Here is a 19,975-nt window from a genome sequence, read left to right on the forward strand (position 1 = left end):
GGCAGAAATGAATAAATATTAAAGCATTAGACCTCTCACTAAAGGCATCAGTCATACAAAAGTTATACTTAAATCCAAAATGATTCTCTAGTAAATTAGTAAGAATGTCTCACCCCATGTTCAATAATGACATTTTGCCCTTTTTTCAGATTACAACTGCTCACTTTCGGTTATTTGAAAAATCTCCAAAATATCGTTATTTTTTAAACAAGCCTTAGAAAGTTGGTTGCAATTTCAGTTTATTCCACCTGAAAAGACAGAACAAATAATACAATAAATGTGTTTTTTTCAACAGCACAGTTGAAAAATATATGGCAAATAGAAATCCAAAATGGATGGTGTTAAGAGATAGATGGGAGAGGTTGAATGGAGCTGAAGGGTGGGACTAATAACAACAAGATAACCAATGTAAATCATACGGGGTCTGTAAAATGTATATATGTTCAGAAATGCTGTGAAATAGCACAGTTACAAATAGAAATCAAACTGGATGGACATTAGAAATAGAGGAAGGACTAAAAACAAACAAAATATAACTATTGTAAAATAGATTGTGTCTGTAAAATGTGTATATGTATAAACTGAAGGTAGAAGCCTAAGTGTTATTGTTTATTAGTTTACTCCAATTGGGGGAGGGGGGGTAGGGTTTGCGGGGAATAATAAAGGTATATTCTAAAAAAACGCGTATATATATATATATATATATATATATATATATATATATATATATATATATATATATATATATATATATATATGTATGTAGATATATATATTTACCCCAAAAATATATGGGGGATTGGAAATTATGCAGACAATTACATTGTTGCTTCCATCAATCTATCCTCAATATTAAAGCTGATCCCCCCCCTTAAAACAAATACTAAAAAAATGTAGGAGTGATAATAATATATTATCATATGTAGCCTATAGTATAACAATTTGAAAAAGATTTGTTTCATTTGTTTTTGGATTCATTTAGCACAGTATGTATTCATTCATATGATCTCATGTTAGAAGTGATGTTCTCTACCCTGACAGTTGTTTTAACCATGTCTGGTGGAATGACCAAGTTTTCACCAAAGTGTTTGAAAATCACAATATCTGGCCAAAATATCGCAATTAAATATTTTGTCCAAATCATGTTGTGTAGTTGAGATGGATAGGATCCCCTATGGGCATCGACCTCTCCATTTTCAGAGGTGAAGGAAAACGTTTTATGGAGGCATAGATCAGAAACACTTCATACAAAGGAAAACATGCCAGTGAATCACTCACCTGATGACTAACGTCCTTCAACCTGAGGACTAGCAAATGCCTATGCCTTAGCTAAGTGGTATTCCAGACGTTTAGGAGAGGCTTATGGATGTGTGGGCCCGATATGTGAATGAGTGAGAGTGTATGTGAATGAGTGAGTGAGTGAGTGAGTGAGTGAGTGAGTAGCTCTGGAAGGGGAGAAAGAATAGAGTGAGAGAGAGAGCGATAAAGGGGATGTAATTGTGGAAGGGATCCAAGCCCGGGCCCAGTGAATAGAGACATCTAATCCTCCTCCATCAATGGTAGCACAGCAGCTCACATTTACCTCTGATTATGTTTCCCACCCACGCCACTTCTCTCCGTCTTCGTTAACTCTATCTGCGCTAAGCGTGTGGAAGCCAGCTACCATCTCACCGCCTCCGAGCCTGAGTAAGTGAGAGACTGATTTGACCGCAGCAAATCCCATTCTCAGATGATATTAGCCTTGGAGATAAAGAAGAAAACTTTGATAAATATTTCATTGGGAGATTTCCCAGAGGTAGCCCCTTAAAATGCACAGCCGAGAATATCCTAAGAATCAAGTCTAATACTTTCTTTGTTCTGCTTAGGATGAGTGTGCAGCATCAACTGGTTGAAGTAGATAGGCTCTAACAAATAAAGAGCTCCTATAGCACTGCACTATGGCACTGCATCTCAGTGCAAGAGGCATCACTACAGTCCCTGGTTCGAATCCAGGCTGTATCACATCGGGCCGTGATTGGGAGTCCCATAGGGTGGCGCACAATTGGCCCAGCGTTGTCCGGGTTTGGCTGAGGTAGGCCATCATCGTAAAGAAGAATTTGTTCTTAACTGACTTGCCTAGTTAAAATGTAGCAAGTGGGCATCCTCAGGGGCTGGCTGAGTTACCTGGGCTAATTCAAGTACAAGTCTGTCCATTTCCTAAGAGGAAAAGAAGTAACAGAACTGACGTATGAGTGGGATTATGATACACTGTCCATCATTGCCAGACTTCACCAAATGGCGTCTCCACAGAGCTACAAAGTTTCAGTGGCATCACATAAGAACTCACCTTATACTGTACTGCACCACTAGACCACCCTTTAAGGCCTACAAGGTCTATGAAACCTTTATTAGGCCTAGGTTTACCTTAAAACGTGTTGGTTGTTCAAAGTGGTACTGTCTAATTGATGCCAATAGAGAATGACTACACCATCTAAACTATGATCACATCTCTCCAAACACCCCCAATGTGATGCTAATCCTCAGTCTCAGCCCCCTGGGTGTCCATGTAAAACAGAGCGTTTAGCGCAGCGCTTACATTCTTTTGAGTGAACATCGAAGCCCACGCACTGGGGCACACAATACAACATGTACCCAATTCAGCAGCGCATGAATCATCTCGAAAGATAATCTGAAGGGAGCCTGGGTTGGTGATACACACAGAATGACGTAAACACACATTTATAATCAGTCTTTCTCATTCGAAGGAACTGTAATAAGCATTAAACGTATTTTTCAGAATCAGATGAGCATCATTGAGGAGGCAGGAATCAAACACAGATGGGAAAAATGTACTTTGCTTCATCAATGTCTCAGAGAAGCGTACAGAGGGACATATTGTGTAAGAAAGAAAGAAAGAAAGAAAGAAAGAAAGAAAGAAAGAAAGAAAGAAAGAAAGAAAGAAAGAAAGAAAGAAAGAAAGAAAGAAAGAAAGAAAGAAAGAAAGAAAGAAAGAAAGAAAGAAAGAAAGAAAGAAAGAAAGAAGAAAGAAAGAAAGAAAGAAAGAAAGAAAGAAAGAAAGAAAGAAAGAAAGAAAGAAAGAAAGAAAGAAAGAAAGAAAGAAAGAAAGAAAGAAAGAAAGAAAGAAAGAAAGAAAGAAAGAAAGAAAGAAAGGAGAAAACTTATGAGACAGGGAGAGAGACAGTCTGTCAAGTCAAGTCCCATCACTCGTGTTTACCCATGAAGGCACTGTAACTGATGGGACCTTGGGTTACAACAAAAAAAACGAATCAACGGACTACAAAAGCCAGCCGCACCGACAATATTCTAATATTACTCCAGCTTAAACCTTCTTACCCGTATAGGGGGGGCATCCATATAACAGGCTTACCGGTGGAAATGGTATACTGCAAATCTGTGATATAGGCCTATTTCCAAGGCACTCGTCAATTCGCTCGACTCCTCCCTGCTTGTATGGCAGAGTAGAATGCAATGTGATTTTCTGGGACAGGGATGGCTTGAACAAACTTCTGCGTTCTCCCAAACAAGGCTATTGGTGGGCAAGCAGAGCCTAGTTCAGTGAAGTAAGCACAACCCGAGGTGTGGAATGCAATCTCTATTGCACTCTACACTGCCCTTTCCCACCTGGACAAAAGGAACAGCTACGTGAGAATGATGTTCCTTGACTACAATTCAGCGTTTAACACCGTCATTTTAAATAAGAATTTGTTAACTGACTTGCCTAGTTAAATGTATTTACATTGTACTGATTGAATCACTCAAGTATTTTTCCATGCTCATCAATAAACTAAGGACCGTGGGATTAAACACCTACTTCTGCAACTGGATCCTGGACTTCCTGACGGGCCTCCCCCAGGTGGTGAGGGTAGGCAACAACACATCCGCCATGTTGCCTAGTCACTTTATCCCTGCCTACATTTGAAGTCGGAAGTTTACATACACTTAGGTTTGAGTCATTAAAACTCGTTTTTCAACAACTCCACAAATGACTTGTTAACAAACTACAGTTTTGGTAAGTCGGTTAGGACATCTACTTTGTGCATGACAAGCAATTTTTCCAACAATTGTTTACAGACAGATTATTTCACTTATAATTCACTGTATCACAATTCCAGTGGGTCAGAAGTTTACATACATTAAGTTGACTGTGCCTTTAAACATCTTGGAAAATTCCAGAAAATGAAGTCATGGCTTTAGAAGCTTCTGATAGGCTTGGCCATAATGACCATCGTTATGTTTGGAGGAAAAAGGGGGATGCTTGTAAGCCGAAGAACACCATCCCAGCCGTGAAGCACGGGGGTGGCAGCATCATGTTGTGGGGGTGCGTGAGGATGGACAATTATGTGGATATATTGAAGCAACATCTCAAGACATCAGTCAGAAAGTTAAAGCTTGGTCGCAAATGGGTCTTCCAAATGGACAATGACCCCAAGCATACTTCCAAAGTTGTGGCAAAATGGCTTAAGGATAACAAAGTCAAGGTATTGGAGCGGCCATCACAAAGCCCTGACCTCAATCCTATAGAAAATCTGTGGGCAGAACTGAAAAATCGTGTGCAAGCAAGGATGCCTACAAACCTGACTCAGTTACCAGCTCTGTCAGGAGGAATGGGCCAAAATTCACCCAATTTATTGTGGGAAGCTTGTGGAAGGCTACCCAAAACATTTGACCCAAGTTAAGCAATTTAAAGGCAATGCTACCAAATACTAATTGAGTGTATGTAAACTTCTGACCCACTGGCAATGTGATGAAAGAAATAAAAGCTGAAATAAATCATTCTCTATAAAAGCTGTCATCAAGGCAAAGGGTGGCTACTGTGAAGAATCTCAAATATAAAATATTTTTTGATTTGCTAAACACTTTTTCGTTACTACACGATTCCATATGTGTTAGTACAGTATGTATGGTACAGTATGCATGGTAGAGTATGGTACAGTATGTATGTTACAGTATGTATGGTACGGTATGGTACAGTATGTATGTTACAGTATGTACAGTATGTATGGTACAGTATGCATACACACATCAGAATAGTGACAGTGTGCAGTTTGAAAGAACATTGGAGAGAACACACAGAAATAGGACACATGTACGAGTTGAGAAAAACACACAGTGACAGACAGACAGGCAAGACTGAAGTCAGGCACATCCAATTTTCACCATGCAGACGCATTCTTGCATACAATAACGAAAGTATTTTCTCGCTCCTTCCTTCCCTCCCTCCCCCACTCCTCCTTTGTCCCTTTTCCCCCAAGCGTGCTGAAGCAAACAGTAAACCAAGCTGGGTCTTTTGCCTTTCTTTCTCCTAGGGACACATTTCATCCACATAGCTCATCAAATGGCATCTTGTTGGGGCATTGGTGATCAAGGAAATGTTTTCCTTCATGTTTTCTCCACTCCATTGATTTGAGTGTTCCCCCAGAGGCAGTGTCATTGACAACATTTTCATATAACTCCTTCTTTATATCCTTATTAAGAATAATCATTATGATCCACTGTGGTGGGTCGGAAGGAAGGGTAACAGGCCACAGAGAACAGAGCTTGATGGTAGAGTTCATTTTAGGAGGAAAAGGGGAGTGGTGTCAGTCTAGTTTTTTTTTTGTGGGGATATGACCTCCTGCTTGGTTTGCTACATGATTCACTCAAAGCACTTAAGTAAAACCAAAAGGAAGTCTGGGATTTTAAGATTGCCATGTAATTGGAATGGTTCTTTCAACTACAGCATTGGTATGGCATTATAACATAATTCTGTAATATGCATCTAAAAAGGCAGAGCAATCGAGTTAAAGCACACAGATGTGTTTACACATGGCAATGTGGACCGCTTTCATTTAATGGACCCAGACATAAGATGTGATACAGAACTGGATGAAAGACCATCAAATTTGTCAAACTAACATGAAAGATCTTTGTTACACTACACGACCACACATGGTTCTGTCGGGATTGGACCCACAGTACAGTACAGTCAAAGGGTTATGCCTGGGCCTACTGCAAGATTTGGAGCATCACACATTCCAAGTTTAGCCTAGTTTTAAGAATTTCCACTAGGGCTGGGCAATATTGCCTAAAAATGTTCTCTCTAAATAAGCTATGTTGTACAATTAAAGGTCAAGTACACTGCATTTCAAACAGTCCGCAATAATCTAATGAATTCAGGGTTTGAGAAATTATACTTAGGCTAAAAAAGCCTTCCACAACCATAAGACCCACTAATCATTTAATGATTTGATCAAAACCTGTTTTCTTTTTGCATTAGGGTTAACTGATCTGGCTTTCAAGTCTGTCTATTAAAATTACCTTTTTGTTACAAATTTAACCTGAACCATGCATAATGTACATTCACTAATAATGACTAACTTCTTCTAGCAGGCATTATAGAAAATGAACACGTCTCGAACAATCGGTCAAGCACAATCCCACGTGCTAGTATCCAGCTAATCTTTAGAGGATCTATTTGCTAGCTAACAGTTGAATTGTTATGAACACACCCTTTTGTCTATCTCTAACAGTTTGAACAGCATGCTAGCCTGTCCACTTTGTTCAGGTGTTGAAATCAAGTGGCCTACCTTATTTCTCTGAATGAGTTGCCAGTTCTTATATAATTGTGTTTCATGCTCATTGCACATTTATAAAACACAGACTAGACAGCTAGTATAACAGTCTTTGGCTAAAATGCTGATAGCGGTATGTGGTACCGCAATGCCGCGCACCACAAACTGAGCAATAGTTTTTCAGGAGCTAACACCAGTGTCATGGCGACAATGACGGACAGTCAACTGTAACTACAGATGGTGGGGGCCTATTGATCAGAGGAGGCAAGCTAAATCTACCCCACTCTGCCAATAAGACAGACAGAGCTGTGACATCATGTGTTGCTTGCTGTCAGGAGCACAGGTCTTAAACATGCGGCACAGGGGCAATTTTCTGTCCGCCATCTGATTTAAAGTGTACCCTACTTGTGGTCCGATCAATAGGCTAACCTTCCAGATTATTTGACATTTCATGTCAGGATAAAAATGCAGAGAAGTCCTGTACTCAGTGTCTGTGTGAAAAACTCCTTGATGGGTTAAGGATAGTTAGGCTGGGCCCTTAACCAATCAGCATTAAGATTGGTTTTTGAAAGACATATCCCTGACATCAACCAATCCCTGTCCTCAAGAGCTACATAACATGCTCTTAAACTTGCCCCTGCATTGTGACATGCTCTTAACCTCGCCCCTACATTGTGACATGCTCTTAACCTTGCCCCTGCATTGAGACATGCTCTTAACCTCGCCCCTGCATTGTGACATGCTCTTAACCTCGCCCCTGCATTGTGACATGCTCTTAACCTCGCCCCTGCATTGAGACATGCTCTTAACCTCGCCCCTGCATTGAGACATGCTCTTAACCTCGCCCCTGCATTGAGACATGCTCTTAACCTCGCCCCTGCATTGAGACATGCTCTTAACCTCGCCCCTGCATTGAGACATGCACTTAACCTCGCCCCTGCATTGTGAAACAGTCCGTCTGTGATCAATTTAACTTTGCTCTCTCTCAAATGTAGTAAGGCTAAAAGCATACTCTAAAACAGCCTAAGTGGCACTGAAGCTGATGCCACGCAGAGTGGGTAGTCCGAGTAGTCATCTCTGGCTTTGGCAGGCTGACCCTTAATGTAGCACATCTGCAATTACAACTCACCATGTCCCCAGTGCCAGCTCCCAGTAGGCACGATTGCGCCCGCCCATGAAGCAGAACTAAACGACGGAGAGGATACATGGCATGCCATCCATTCACCAGGAGAGCGGCATGCTCGCCTGCTCAGCTTCCAAGGCCTGATCCATATGACGTGCCTGAGCAAGACATAGCCCCAACAGTCTCTTCATGATGTCAGCTCTCTCTATTTCTCTCTCCAACACGCTATCTATTTCATTCTTTGTCACTCTTCTTCTTTCGCTGCTTCTCTTCATCTTTAAATGTCTCTTCCTCTTTTATCTCTATGTACAGTTAGGTCCATAAATATTGGGACATTGACCAAGTTATTATTATTTTAGTTGTCTACCACAGCATATTGAAATTAAATAATGAATGAGCCGAAAGTGCAGACTTTTAGCTTTAATTTGAGGGTATTTACATCTAAATCGTAAGAACGGGGTAGGAATTACAACGTTTTATAAAAGGTGTCGAACTTACTGAATAAAGTCGATCTGCTATATCTCTTTTCCATTCATAAATCATGCCACATAATTATATGTCCATGGTATCGCATTGGGACAAGTAAACCAAAGGATTTCCTAGGTTTCCTTTCCTAGGATGTCAGGGCTTGCCAGACACTGGGTAGTCACTAGTTACCACAGCCACAAAGTCAGAAACCCCAGCTATTTCTACAATTTCTTAAGATGTGATTTTAAACCTAACCTTAACCACACAGCTAACCTTAACCTTCAATTAAGACCAAAAAGCACGTTTGCGTTTCCATGGATATTTTCGGTATAGTCAATTTCAACTTCGTGGCTGTGTTATCTGGTGGAAACCGAGACAGTCATGCTAAAGTGAGTGACTCTGGTCTCATCAGTCAGTGCAGCCTACCGAATCACATCGGTGAGACCACCCTAAAAGTGGTCTCCTGATGAGGTTTAAGCACTGTTGTGGACTTAGATTCAGAGCATCCAATTTTGTAGTTTTTTTTAATTAAAAAAGTGTGATTTTGAGACTGAAAATATGAAGACATTTTTTAAAAAGAAAGGAAACCTGGAAAAACTCAACGGAGAAAACGGAATTTGGGGGGAAAAAAACTAACAAATCAGGCAAAAATAATGGCCTACCTAAAGATATTTTATTAATAATGTAAAATCTGAAAGATATAATACTTAAGACTGATATAGCCCTTGTATTATTTCCATTTAACATTTAAATGTATTTTTCAAGATAATGTGGGCTATTTACTTCATTTGGTCTGTTTTAATAAAATACATAATTTGAAGAACAAACATCAATGTGGCAAATCATATCTTGCAGTAAAACTGCAAATTAGACTAATATCAAGAGAAGACGGTTTAAATGTTCTCTTAGTCTGGTCACATAGGCCTAGGCGATATCCATACACTGATTTCATACATTTTCAGTCATTTAAATTGGAAAGTCAAGTCTTTCTACACAATACCGCAACACATTTTTCCATTCTGGGAGGTAAACTCAATAAAGTATTGAATAATTTCACTATGTATTCCAGATGGAATCAAGGCATTAGAACGTACCAGAGGCCACCAAAATGGAGCTCCTCCAGTAAGACATTTAGAACCCTCCGGGGGCACCTGGCTGGGTACTTTTTCTATTTGGCTGGCTACTCTATGCAGACAACACTGCTATGCTTCTTTTCCTGTCTGGTTCTTTGACTGTTTCACTTCCTATCTTTATGTGGATTTCCTGCCTTTTTACTGTGTTTTTTTTTATGTGTGGTTCTCTCTCGGTCTTTCCATCACACTCCATTTCTAAGCTCTTTGGCAGATTGAATTTATGCAGATTGAAGCACTGGTGTCATTATAGCATTACCTGAAAGCCTCAAAGTCCCAGGCCATCTTAATGCCATATCTCTTATCATCTGTTCCATTCTCATGTTGCTATTATGCCAACCTGGCATTTGGTATGGCAAGATTCAATTAATGAGATACAGCTTGCCTCTTGGATCAGAATTTCAGGAAATACCTTTTTTTTTATGTACTTTAATCAATTTGTGCCACTCCTGTTGAAGAGCATCCTCCTACATGCAGATTTGCTGGCAAATTGAATGGTCATTCACTTTACAGAGAAAAAGGTTTTACGTAACACATATTCTGGGGGCAATTAGGAGTCTTTCAGCACTGGGCACTCTCCGAGTTCAGCTCTTTGTCTTGCAGCTTGGACCAAATCCCATCCAAGGCTGTGTGAAAGAAAGTAGCTCCACTAAAAATAAGCACTTCATTCAGTACTAGCATTTTGGCTGCCTTCCCCTCGGGGGAATCGAGTACCTGCAGGGGTTCTGTCTTATATTCTTTAATACCACACTGATGTGGAACACTATGCAAAGCTTTTTTTCTGGATGGTTCAAATACAACCGTCACAAGGGGAGGGGCATGAGCCTGTACCTCAGACTTAATCTTGGATTCTCCAGCGTTGGCTTAAAGTCGAGGAGAAATTCATGTGTAGGCCTAGTTAGTTATAAACTGCATGGAAGAGAAGTGTTCTGCCTTCAAACTGCTTTGAAAAGTGGAGAACCGTGCCAATGAATTGTGTCTGCAAAAAGGAGTGGATTTTGATTCCAGCGTTATTTCTGAAAGTGAGGAGGTGCTGAACTTTGAGTGTCATTGCATTTGAATGGGAGGAGTGACAGAGAGTTGATTTCAGGCAATATTGTAACTCATGCATATCAGATGTTGGCAGACTGGGCTTATGAATATATGCTATATTGCTGCTGGCCTCAAGACCTAGTTAAAAAGCCTGGCAGAATAGGCCTAATGCTTATAGGATAACCTACAACATAACCCAGTCCCTTGGAAGCGATTTATTTTACAATTATTTAACTAGGCAAGTCAGTTAAGAACAAATTCTTATTTTGATTTCATCCATTTTCAGGCAGAACGACAGATTTTTACCTTGTCAGCGCGGGGATTTTATCTTGCAACCTTTCGGTTACTAGTCCAACGCTCTAACCACTAGGCTACCTGCCGTCCCATGGTGATGGTGGCACTAAAGGATAGAGCGATGGTGGGGGGTTTTGGCATTTGTGACCCAATTCAGGAAACTAGGCATATGTCGCAAGTCACGACTTCACAGGAGAGCAGTTTGAACATAAAAAAAATATGTTTTATCAAAATCCATTTTTGGGCAGAAATGGCTTCTTGAACATGTGAACTTTCATGTGCCTTAATAACAAACTTGTATTCCATCTGTAAATACGAATAAAATTGTTAAATTATAAGCCTTGTTGGTTAGGCCACATAAAAAGACAGCAACCTTCCCACTAGCCATGATTGGCTGAGATGAGTGGGCTGGACATGCCGAGAGATGAGTTCGGATTGGTCTGCCATATAGAAGGCTTTTGTCTATTTGAGCTGGTCAGTCTGTTGTTAATCAAGGTGAACGCGGCTTTTTTTAATGTAGCTGTATGTGTTGCTCTCCACTTTCTGGAGGATCAAGTTTTGAAATCAGTGGAATTAGAGTATGATAGCTAAAGAGATGGGAAAACACCTGTTTCCGGATTACCTCTTCAAACTAAGGGAATTTGTGGCATGGATCCGTGACAGGGAGATGCGTCCACCATGCATGATGATGTATACGGGTAAAATAGTCATTTTCAGATATTTCACGTTTCTAATTTTGGCAGAAAGTGGTTTCATTTCAAGCTAAAGTGTACCGTTAGCTGGCTGGCTCCCTAGCTAAGGTTAGGTGGCGTGATGTGTGTGATCTTACATGTTGTTTACCTAGCTAGGTTAATTGTTTACCTTGGTAGCTAGCTACATGTCTTAAGATTAAGTGTACAACACCTGTTGAATATGGCCGGTGTCAGTAAACGTCGGCAAAAAAGCATAATGAAATTGTTGCCAGCAGAGCTGGTTAGGCTGTTTACATGTTATCCAGAGGTAAACAAATCATCAGCCAGAGCATCAAGTGTGCGCTCTGAACGCAAGGAGATGGGTGGGGCTAAAGCTTAAGAGAGTGAACGAAGCTGAATGGGTGTAGACAAACAGGAGCTCTCTCACCGAAACACTAAAATGTCATTTTCTCAAAAGTGAGTTTACAAGTTTATAAACTTTCAAAGCAGAATTACTTTCCCATTGTTCCTCAAATACAGTGCATGATATACAATTTTGTAGCTCTGAGTCTCTACTTTTATCCAATGTAAAAAAAAACTGAAATTCAAATTTTGCTACATAAGACCAAATCCAGGTGGTGAGTTACATTTGCTTTGTACAGTAGGAAGAAAATAACTCTTGCTTGGCTATAATTCATGGTCCGTGACTCCATGTCCTCATTTCAAACAATTTATGTTCGATACTCCATTACAAATAAATGCCCTCTCTGCAGTAACACACAAAGCAAGGAGCTCATAAAACCAAAATGAACACTAACAGCTCAAAAGAAGTCGACTCAATGTAATGGGTCGCCATTTATAATAGCTGTTCCAGTTGTGTCCCATCCAGAGCACCTTTAGTGTTGAGTTGACTTTCAATACAGTATGGCAAGACAAGCCAAAGTAGTCACAAATCAACTTGACCAGATTTAGGCCTAAGTCATCTGAAAGGAAAGTGATAACTCCAAGCACCTGTCCCAGCCTTTGTTGGTGTGAGTGACTAGTTTCCTCACACTATCCCATTCTATGATTATCTATGATTATCTTCTTGAAGTTATTTAGTCAATTGGTTTGGCAGTGTATCACGACCACAGTGAAAACTATTGTGTTATTTTGATATCAACAATGTAGTCACACCTGCTCCTACACAATGGAGTGGCAATACAGTGAGGGAAAAAAGTATTTGATCCCCTGCTGATTTTGTACGTTTGCCCACTGACAAAGAAATGATCAGTCTATAATTTAAATGGTAGGTTTATTTGAACAGTGAGAGACAGAATAACAACAAAAAAATCCATAAAAACGCATGTCAAAAATGTTATAAAATGATTTGCATTTTAATGAGGGAAATAAGTATTTGACCCCTCTGCAAAACATGACTTAGTACTTGGTGGCAAAACCCTTGTTGGCAATCACAGAGGTCAGACGTTTCTTGTAGTTGGCCACCAGGTTTGCACACATCTCAGGAGATCTCTTTTACATTTACATTACATTACATTTAAGTCATTTAGCAGACGCTCTTATCCAGAGCGACTTACAAAAATTTTGTCCCACTCCTCTTCGCAGATCTTCTCCAAGTCATTAAGGTTTTGGCAACTCGAACCTTCAGCTCCCTCCACAGATTTTCTATGGGATTAAGGTCTGGAGACTGGCTAGGCCACTCCAGGACCTTAATGTGCTTCTTCTTGAGCCACTCCTTTGTTGCCTTGGCCGTGTGATTTGGGTCATTGTTATGCTGGAATACACATCCACGACCCATTTTCAATGCCCTGGCTGAGGGAAGGAGGTTCTCTCCCAAGATTTGACGGTACATGGCCCCGTCCATCGTCCCTTTGATGCGGTGAAGTTGTCCTGTCCCCTTAGCAGAAAAACACCCCCAAAGCATAATATTTCCACCTCCATGTTTGATGGTGGGGATGGTGTTCTTGGGGTCATAGGCAGCATTCCTCCTCCTCCAAACACGGCGAGTTGAGTTGATGCCAAAGAGCTCCATTTTGGTCTCATCTGACCACAACACTTTCACCCAGTTGTCCTCTGAATCATTCAGATGTTCATGGGCAAACTTCAGACGGGCATGTATATGTGCTTGCTTGAGCAGGGGGACCTTGCGGGAGCTGCAGGATTTCAGTCCTTCACGGCGTAGTGTGTTACCAATTATTTTCTTGGTGACTATGGTCCCAGCTGCCTTGAGATCATTGACAAGATACTCCCGTGTAGTTCTGGGCTGATTCCTCACCGTTCTCATGATCGTTGCAACTCCACGAGGTGAGATCTTGCATGGAGCCCCAGGCCATGGGAGATTCACAGTTCTTTTGTGTTTCTTCCATTTGCGAATAATCGCACCAACTGTTGTCACCTTCTCACCAAGCTGCTTGGTGATGGTCTTGTAGCCCATTCCAGCCTTGTGTAGGTCTACAATCTTGTCCCTGACATCCTTGGAGAGCCCTTTGGTCTTGGCCATGGTGGAGAATTTGGAATCTGATTGATTGATTGATTGCTTCTGTGGACAGGTGTCTTTTATACAGGTAACAAGCTGAGATTAGGAGCACTCCCTTTAAGAGTGTGCTCCTTATCTCAGCTCGTTACCTGTATAAAAGACACCTGGGAGCCAGAAATCTTTCTGATTGAGAGGGGGTCAAATACTTATTTCCCTCATAAAAATGCAAATCAATTTATAACATTTTTTGACATGCGTTTTTCTGGATTTTTTTGTTGTTATTCTGTATCTCACTGTTCAAATAAAACTACCATTAAAATTATAGAATGATCATTTCTTTGTCAGTGGGAAAACGTATAAAATCAGCAGGGGATCAAATACTTTTTTCCCCTCACTGTAGCTAGACTGAAACACTAACTGCACATAATGATAGGCTCTGAATGACAGACAATGTCAGAATAATTGAGATCTATTTGTGCTCATATTACATAATATGCAGTTTGAGCCCAATGGACAGAATGTCCACGTTAGTCACTTAATACTCTTTGTCAGCCTGTTTCAAGACGTGGCCTTATAGACTACTTCAGATGGCATAAAAGTACATTAAGTCTATAAACAAAGCATAATGTAAATCATAAAACATATACATGAAATGGCTCAATAGGGTGCAGGAGAATACATAGGCCTACTAAGCTACGTGACAGAGTGGCACTTTGCCACAGGCGTTCAGCTGGCATTATGTTAGGCTATGCCCATGGCTGTCTTGGAGCATTACCACGCCACGGGCACCACAGTCACCACAGTGACATGACTGTTTGTGACAGGCATAAATACACACCAGACAAACAGCTCCATACATCCAGCCCACTCGCATCTTGACTTCCTGTTACGGTAAGCAGAGCTATAGATACAGATATTCCTACATGTAATGGGGTGATATGCAAGTGACAGATGTTTTGAATGCAACCCACTCACAAAGGAGCGTTATCTGAATGTGAAGAGCAACAGACTGACATGGACAGGATGAACCATAGTAGGACTTTGATGTACAGTACTCAGGAAGTAGGCTATTATCGCCATTTCAGACGCACAATGCAAAGCAACTGGGAAAAGGGGGCATGTTGTTTTCAGTCAGTAAATAAAGAGAAAATAGTGACGGACAAAGATGCATGCTCCAGCTCCATATGGATGGATGAGTCATAGCCTCATATTTGTAGCTTTCTGCATAGGCTACGTCTCACTCAACAGTATCTATACATACTGTTACTACACTTAGTAAACAGTACGTACTGTAGCAGGGCCATTCATACATAACCATGATGTCCTGAGAGGATCCGGCAGAGCCAAGGGAGGGGATCTTTGTGAGGAGAAAACCACAGATGATGCCCATTTACAACGCCATCTGTGACCAATCTCTGCCCCTCTAAATTCCCCATCATCCCACAGCTGCCGTTCACATTCACAAAAACATAACTGCCATTTCAGACACAGCACATAACTGCCATTTCAGACACAGTGCCTTGTAGTGCACTGCAGAAGCATGACACACTGTTTGTAGTGTAGTGTATCATGTGTGAAGTAGGATTAGGCCCTGCTATCACCTAGGCCTATACCAAGAGAGCTAAAGAGGATATTAGTGTTTAAACACATCTGTTATGGTTTAAATACCAGGCTCCTCTTCCCTAGTATGCTGTAAGGCCAGGGGCTACTGATACGTAGCACTTTCTCCTTCCATGGGTTAAACCAAAAATCCATCATGTCAACGGAAACAATGTATTCTATAGAGACACTCAATACTGGGATTGAAAGGTGCTGCTTCTCTCAGCGAAGCACCTCCAGCACAGTGGAAATATGGTTTGCTAAAACCGCTAAAATGCAGTAGTTGCCTCCAAACTCTGTCTCAGTGCACACTTCATATTACACCATCCATGCAGACATATGCTGGGCAAAAAGAGGGAAATCAAAAATAGGTGCATGTGTTTCCCTGGCAACTGTTCCCTAGCCTTAACTAATGCCCGTTTCTCGCCGAAGCGCTGTGTCCATGGAGTCAATATTACACCTGTCATAGCTACTTCGGGGAGAGGGTATTGCAAGCAGACGTGGCGAATTGAGCCGTTGATGAGAAAACTTTCTATTTGTCACAGAGCACTTTTCAACTGGGATTTGCATGGCTGTAGTTAGTATAATCCCTCTAGCCTCACACCAACAGACTTGGGATGACAGCAGGAACTGCATAAGAAAATCTTGTCTCAAGTGTAGGGTGATTTATGTTACATAACAGTACTATTACCATAAGTCAAATGGTTTGAAACGACAGCAAGTGGAGGAACAACATAAATTAGTCATTTGCTTTACTGGTTCTATTGCTGTGTGACTATGTGTGGGTGATGTGCATGTGTTTGGCCATGTGTCGGATAGCCTAGCGCTTGGTTGCATGAGTGGGTGGGAGTGATAGACAAGTAGACAACTGTTGCTATATTGCTAATAACAGCTCTTACAGGTTGGCAGGCAGTAAAGAAAAGCTGTCATTAACAACTGAATGATAACATCTTGTAGTTTAGCAGTGTGATGTAGGCAATTCCATAAATCCTAACAAAATGGATGTTTTGGAAATTCGACCTTATCTCTTGCAGTTGTCACAGCACCAGTTGGTGATGGGAAAAAAAATACTAGTATTTTTTATTTTATTTTTAATTGTCACATACTGTACACCGGATAAGTGCAGTGAAATGTTTTGTTTTACAGGGTCAGCCATAGCAGTACGGCGCCCCTGGAGCAAATTAGGGCTAAGTGCCTTGCTCAAGGGCACATAGACAGTTTTTCACCTTGTCGGCTCGGGTATTCGAACCAGAAACCTTTCAGTTACTGGCCCAACGCTCTAACCGCTAGACTACCTGCCGTACTATGTAACTGTCACACCCTGATCTGTTTCACCTGTCTTTGTGCTTGTCTCCACCCCACTCCAGGTGTTGCCCATATTCCCCATTATCCCCTGTGAATTTATACCTGTGTTCTCTGTTGGTCTGTTGCCAGTTCGTTTTGTTCGGGAAACCTACCAGTGTTTTGTTCCCCTGCTCCTGCCTGTGTTTTGCTCCTGTTTTCTAGTCCTTCCCGGTTTTGACCGTTCTGCCTTCCCTGACCCTGCCTGCCGTTCTGTACCTTACAGGATTATTGACCCCTGCCTGGCCTGACCCTGAGACTGCCTGCCGTTTTGGACCACTTGCACCCTCTCTGGATTACTGACCCCTGCCTGCCTTTGACCTGTCGTTTGCCTGCCCGTTTTAGATATAAACGTTTGTTTCTTGAACACTGTCTGCATCTGGGTCTTACCTAAAAACGTGATAGTAACCAAGAGAAGACTGTCACAGAAATGAGGGTTTACTCTAATGTGCTAGGGAGGAGGACACCCCCTAACCACACCTTTGCCAGTGCAAGAAATGTTTCCCTTACCATTACTAAGACTTGGTGGGCTCCCCTACCAGTAGTTTGTTGGCTCCCACCTGAACTATCTGGCCTTCAAATGGGATATTTGGCCTTCGAATGGGATATTTTGGAAGTTTACAGCCCTGATTGTTGATTTTGGAGCCCTGGCGCATCACCAAGAAATGAATAGAGAAAAACAGGAGTACAATAGATGTTATATGGCATTAAGAAATCAGTTTTGGTCCAATACATTTCTCTCTCTGAAAATTGCACAATGCCACACTAAGTTTTATGGCAGTCACAACAGTGTTACAGGGAAGCATAGGGGCTGGTACACTGTGTAGCCCTGAAAGTCCCACAGGGTTTTTCCATAACAGCCTGTCCCCTCTAATCAAAATAGGCCTGACAGATTGCTGGATTATCATGCTAAATCTCCATGCGTGCATTATATTGTCCCAATTAAATTGGCGAACACGTGGCTATACAGTCAAGGCAATTCAGTTCCCCAGAATTAAAAAAAAGTTAAACATAAGATGAATTTGAAAAAAATGATGGAACCCCCTACAGTAATATGTCTGGATGTCGAAAATATATTTAGCTAATTGGTCACGCACATAGTCTAATTCATGGTCAGATAATTCATTTGGGTGTTCAATTTAACATTCATAGAACCTTTTTAATGCACTGTCCAGAAGAAGCCAGATTTTACCATGCAAACCTCATTATCTCTAACATGGGATTTCAACTGTCCTTATAGATTTCTAGGTATTACTGCACAGTTGGAGCTAGAAACAAGAATTTCGCTGCATTTGCAAATCTGTGTAAACGACTAATACACTGATTTGAGATGTGTAATAGAACCCAAAAGTTAAATTATATCCAATGAACAAATTGAACATGTATTCCATTGAGTAAGTGAGTTTGAGCTATATCAATTAGTGACTGACAATCCTGTAAACTAAAAGCACAGCAACATATGGCATTCCAGATTATGGGATTACCTAATTAAAATCTGTGATACAGGGAGCCACTCCTTACCTCCAGATTTACCAATTGATTATGAACACAGATATAGGGTAGTCTTGTCTACTAACCCCTCTATTCAAGTGACCACCCAATACTCACTTTAAAGACATCTTATTTGAGTATATGGAAAATTAGTCCTAATGCATTCAAATTTAATTGGTCAAATGGACCACCTCCCAACCCATTTTATGGCGTTTTCTGGTGCATTGGGTACTCAAACTATCTAATGGCCAGTGACCACATGATGCACACAGTCAGCAAGAGGTCAGTGACATTTTAACTATGTTGACACTGGCTCTGGGCAGTACACTATAGACAAAATACTGCCTTCAAGTATACTGTCGGTTGTGGACACATACTGTACATGTCCATGCATGAATGAATTTAAGGCACAAGATAAATATTATGCAAATAAAGACAGTTTTAAGGATTTGATGGGCATGTTTTGCATAAACCAGTGACATATTCACAGCAGCCAAATATCAAGTGTTTCGTGGCATGATTTGAAAATCTCATACAAAATAGCTTATTTTGCCATTGCCAAACATTACAAACGACAGTGTTGACGCTAAACGAGGAAACGCTATTACGAAATCTTAAGGGACAGCTCAATGGGCATCAAAACAACATTGCACTAACGATGCCTTACCTTCAGGGAAAGGGTTGGGCTGCACGACGTATAGAAAAGCGTGCACCATGTGGAACAGTATCCCTATTACTCCAGGTTCGTAATAGGCGAGGGTTTTGTAAACTCCCTGGGGCACATAGCCAAAATCCAACTTTCCCGACGGTGGTTGATTTCGGGGCTCCGGCTCCGTTCCGTCTTGCTGGAGTTCACTGGATGTTAATAGTCCCCAAAAAAGGAGAAGGAGCCCGGTTTTCCACATCGTGTCAAGACGCTCTAACCTTAATGCACGGGGTTAAAAATATCAAAAGGGAGAGATAGTCTACAAGGGAGATGGAACAGAAATTTCTCTAACGTTAGGTCAGTATCTCTAGAGGTGGAAATAAAATGGGAAGGGGTGAGCAGTGGGACTGCAGGTTAAGTCCTTCTGTCCGGGGAAGAATTCGTGATTATCATCGTTTCCACGGTCAGTGGTTCCTCATACCGCTCCGTTCCTCCGAAATGAGACCAACTGACAAGTTGGCTCGCGCATCTGTGCGGGAGAGCTGCTGGAAGGGTTGGCTGCCTGCTGCTCAGTGCTATCTGGGATCCTTTGGACGTCCTTACTCAAACCCTAACCCTAACCCTTGTCTTAATTATTTTAAATGTCAACTTCAAACAGGTACGGGACGTCCCAAGGATCCCATGTAGCACATATAGCGCGGAAGCGCGCGCATTCAGTCTTCTGACTGTGGGAGCCCCGGGAAACAGTTGATCAAATGGGAAGCGCTCCGCCTGTCGGGGGAAGGAGGACTGGAAGATTATCGTAGAAAAGATGGAACATGACCTTTCATTTGTTTTGAGATGTAGCCTAGTAAGATGTAGGCACTCTTTCATTCCTTTAGCTGGTTACCCTACTACTCTTAAAGAATACTTTTTTTTAGAACAGTTTTATTGCACCAAATGAATGCATACTCTCCAACAACCATGGAATATGTATTAAGATTAAAAAAATATGAGTAGACTATTTTTGACTGTATAGCCTACCAATGGTGTAGCCTACCCATGGACCAATGTCCTAACCTACACCCAAAGTGTCCACTTTCAGATAAACAGATGCCAAACTGTCTTGAACCACCCCACCTCTGCCCCCACATCACAGGTGTTCAATGACCTC

At 41.3% G+C, this 19,975-nt stretch overlaps 1 protein-coding gene across 10 annotated transcripts in view; it reads right to left on the minus strand.

Moving 5' to 3' along the window:
* Positions 1 to 19,531, minus strand: part of LOC106604539 (prominin-1-A) — a 111,544-nt gene extending 92,013 nt beyond the window's left edge. For 3 of the 10 annotated variants that reach the window (XM_014199275.3, XM_014199274.3, XM_014199273.3), the window contains exon 1: positions 18,844 to 19,529. In XM_014199275.3, the coding sequence (XP_014054750.1) occupies positions 18,844 to 19,081 (238 nt within the window). In that variant the 5' untranslated portion in view covers positions 19,082 to 19,529. Of the gene's footprint in view, positions 1 to 18,843 lie in introns of all 10 variants that reach the window. The other 7 variants (XM_014199278.3, XM_014199268.3, XM_014199272.3 and 4 more) reach the window with 4 other exon arrangements.
* Positions 19,532 to 19,975: the final 444 nt, after the last annotated feature.

This window comes from Salmo salar, chromosome 05 (genome assembly GCF_965601325.2).
Source record: "Salmo salar chromosome 05, fSalSal1, whole genome shotgun sequence".
Lineage (NCBI taxonomy): Eukaryota > Metazoa > Chordata > Actinopteri > Salmoniformes > Salmonidae > Salmo > Salmo salar.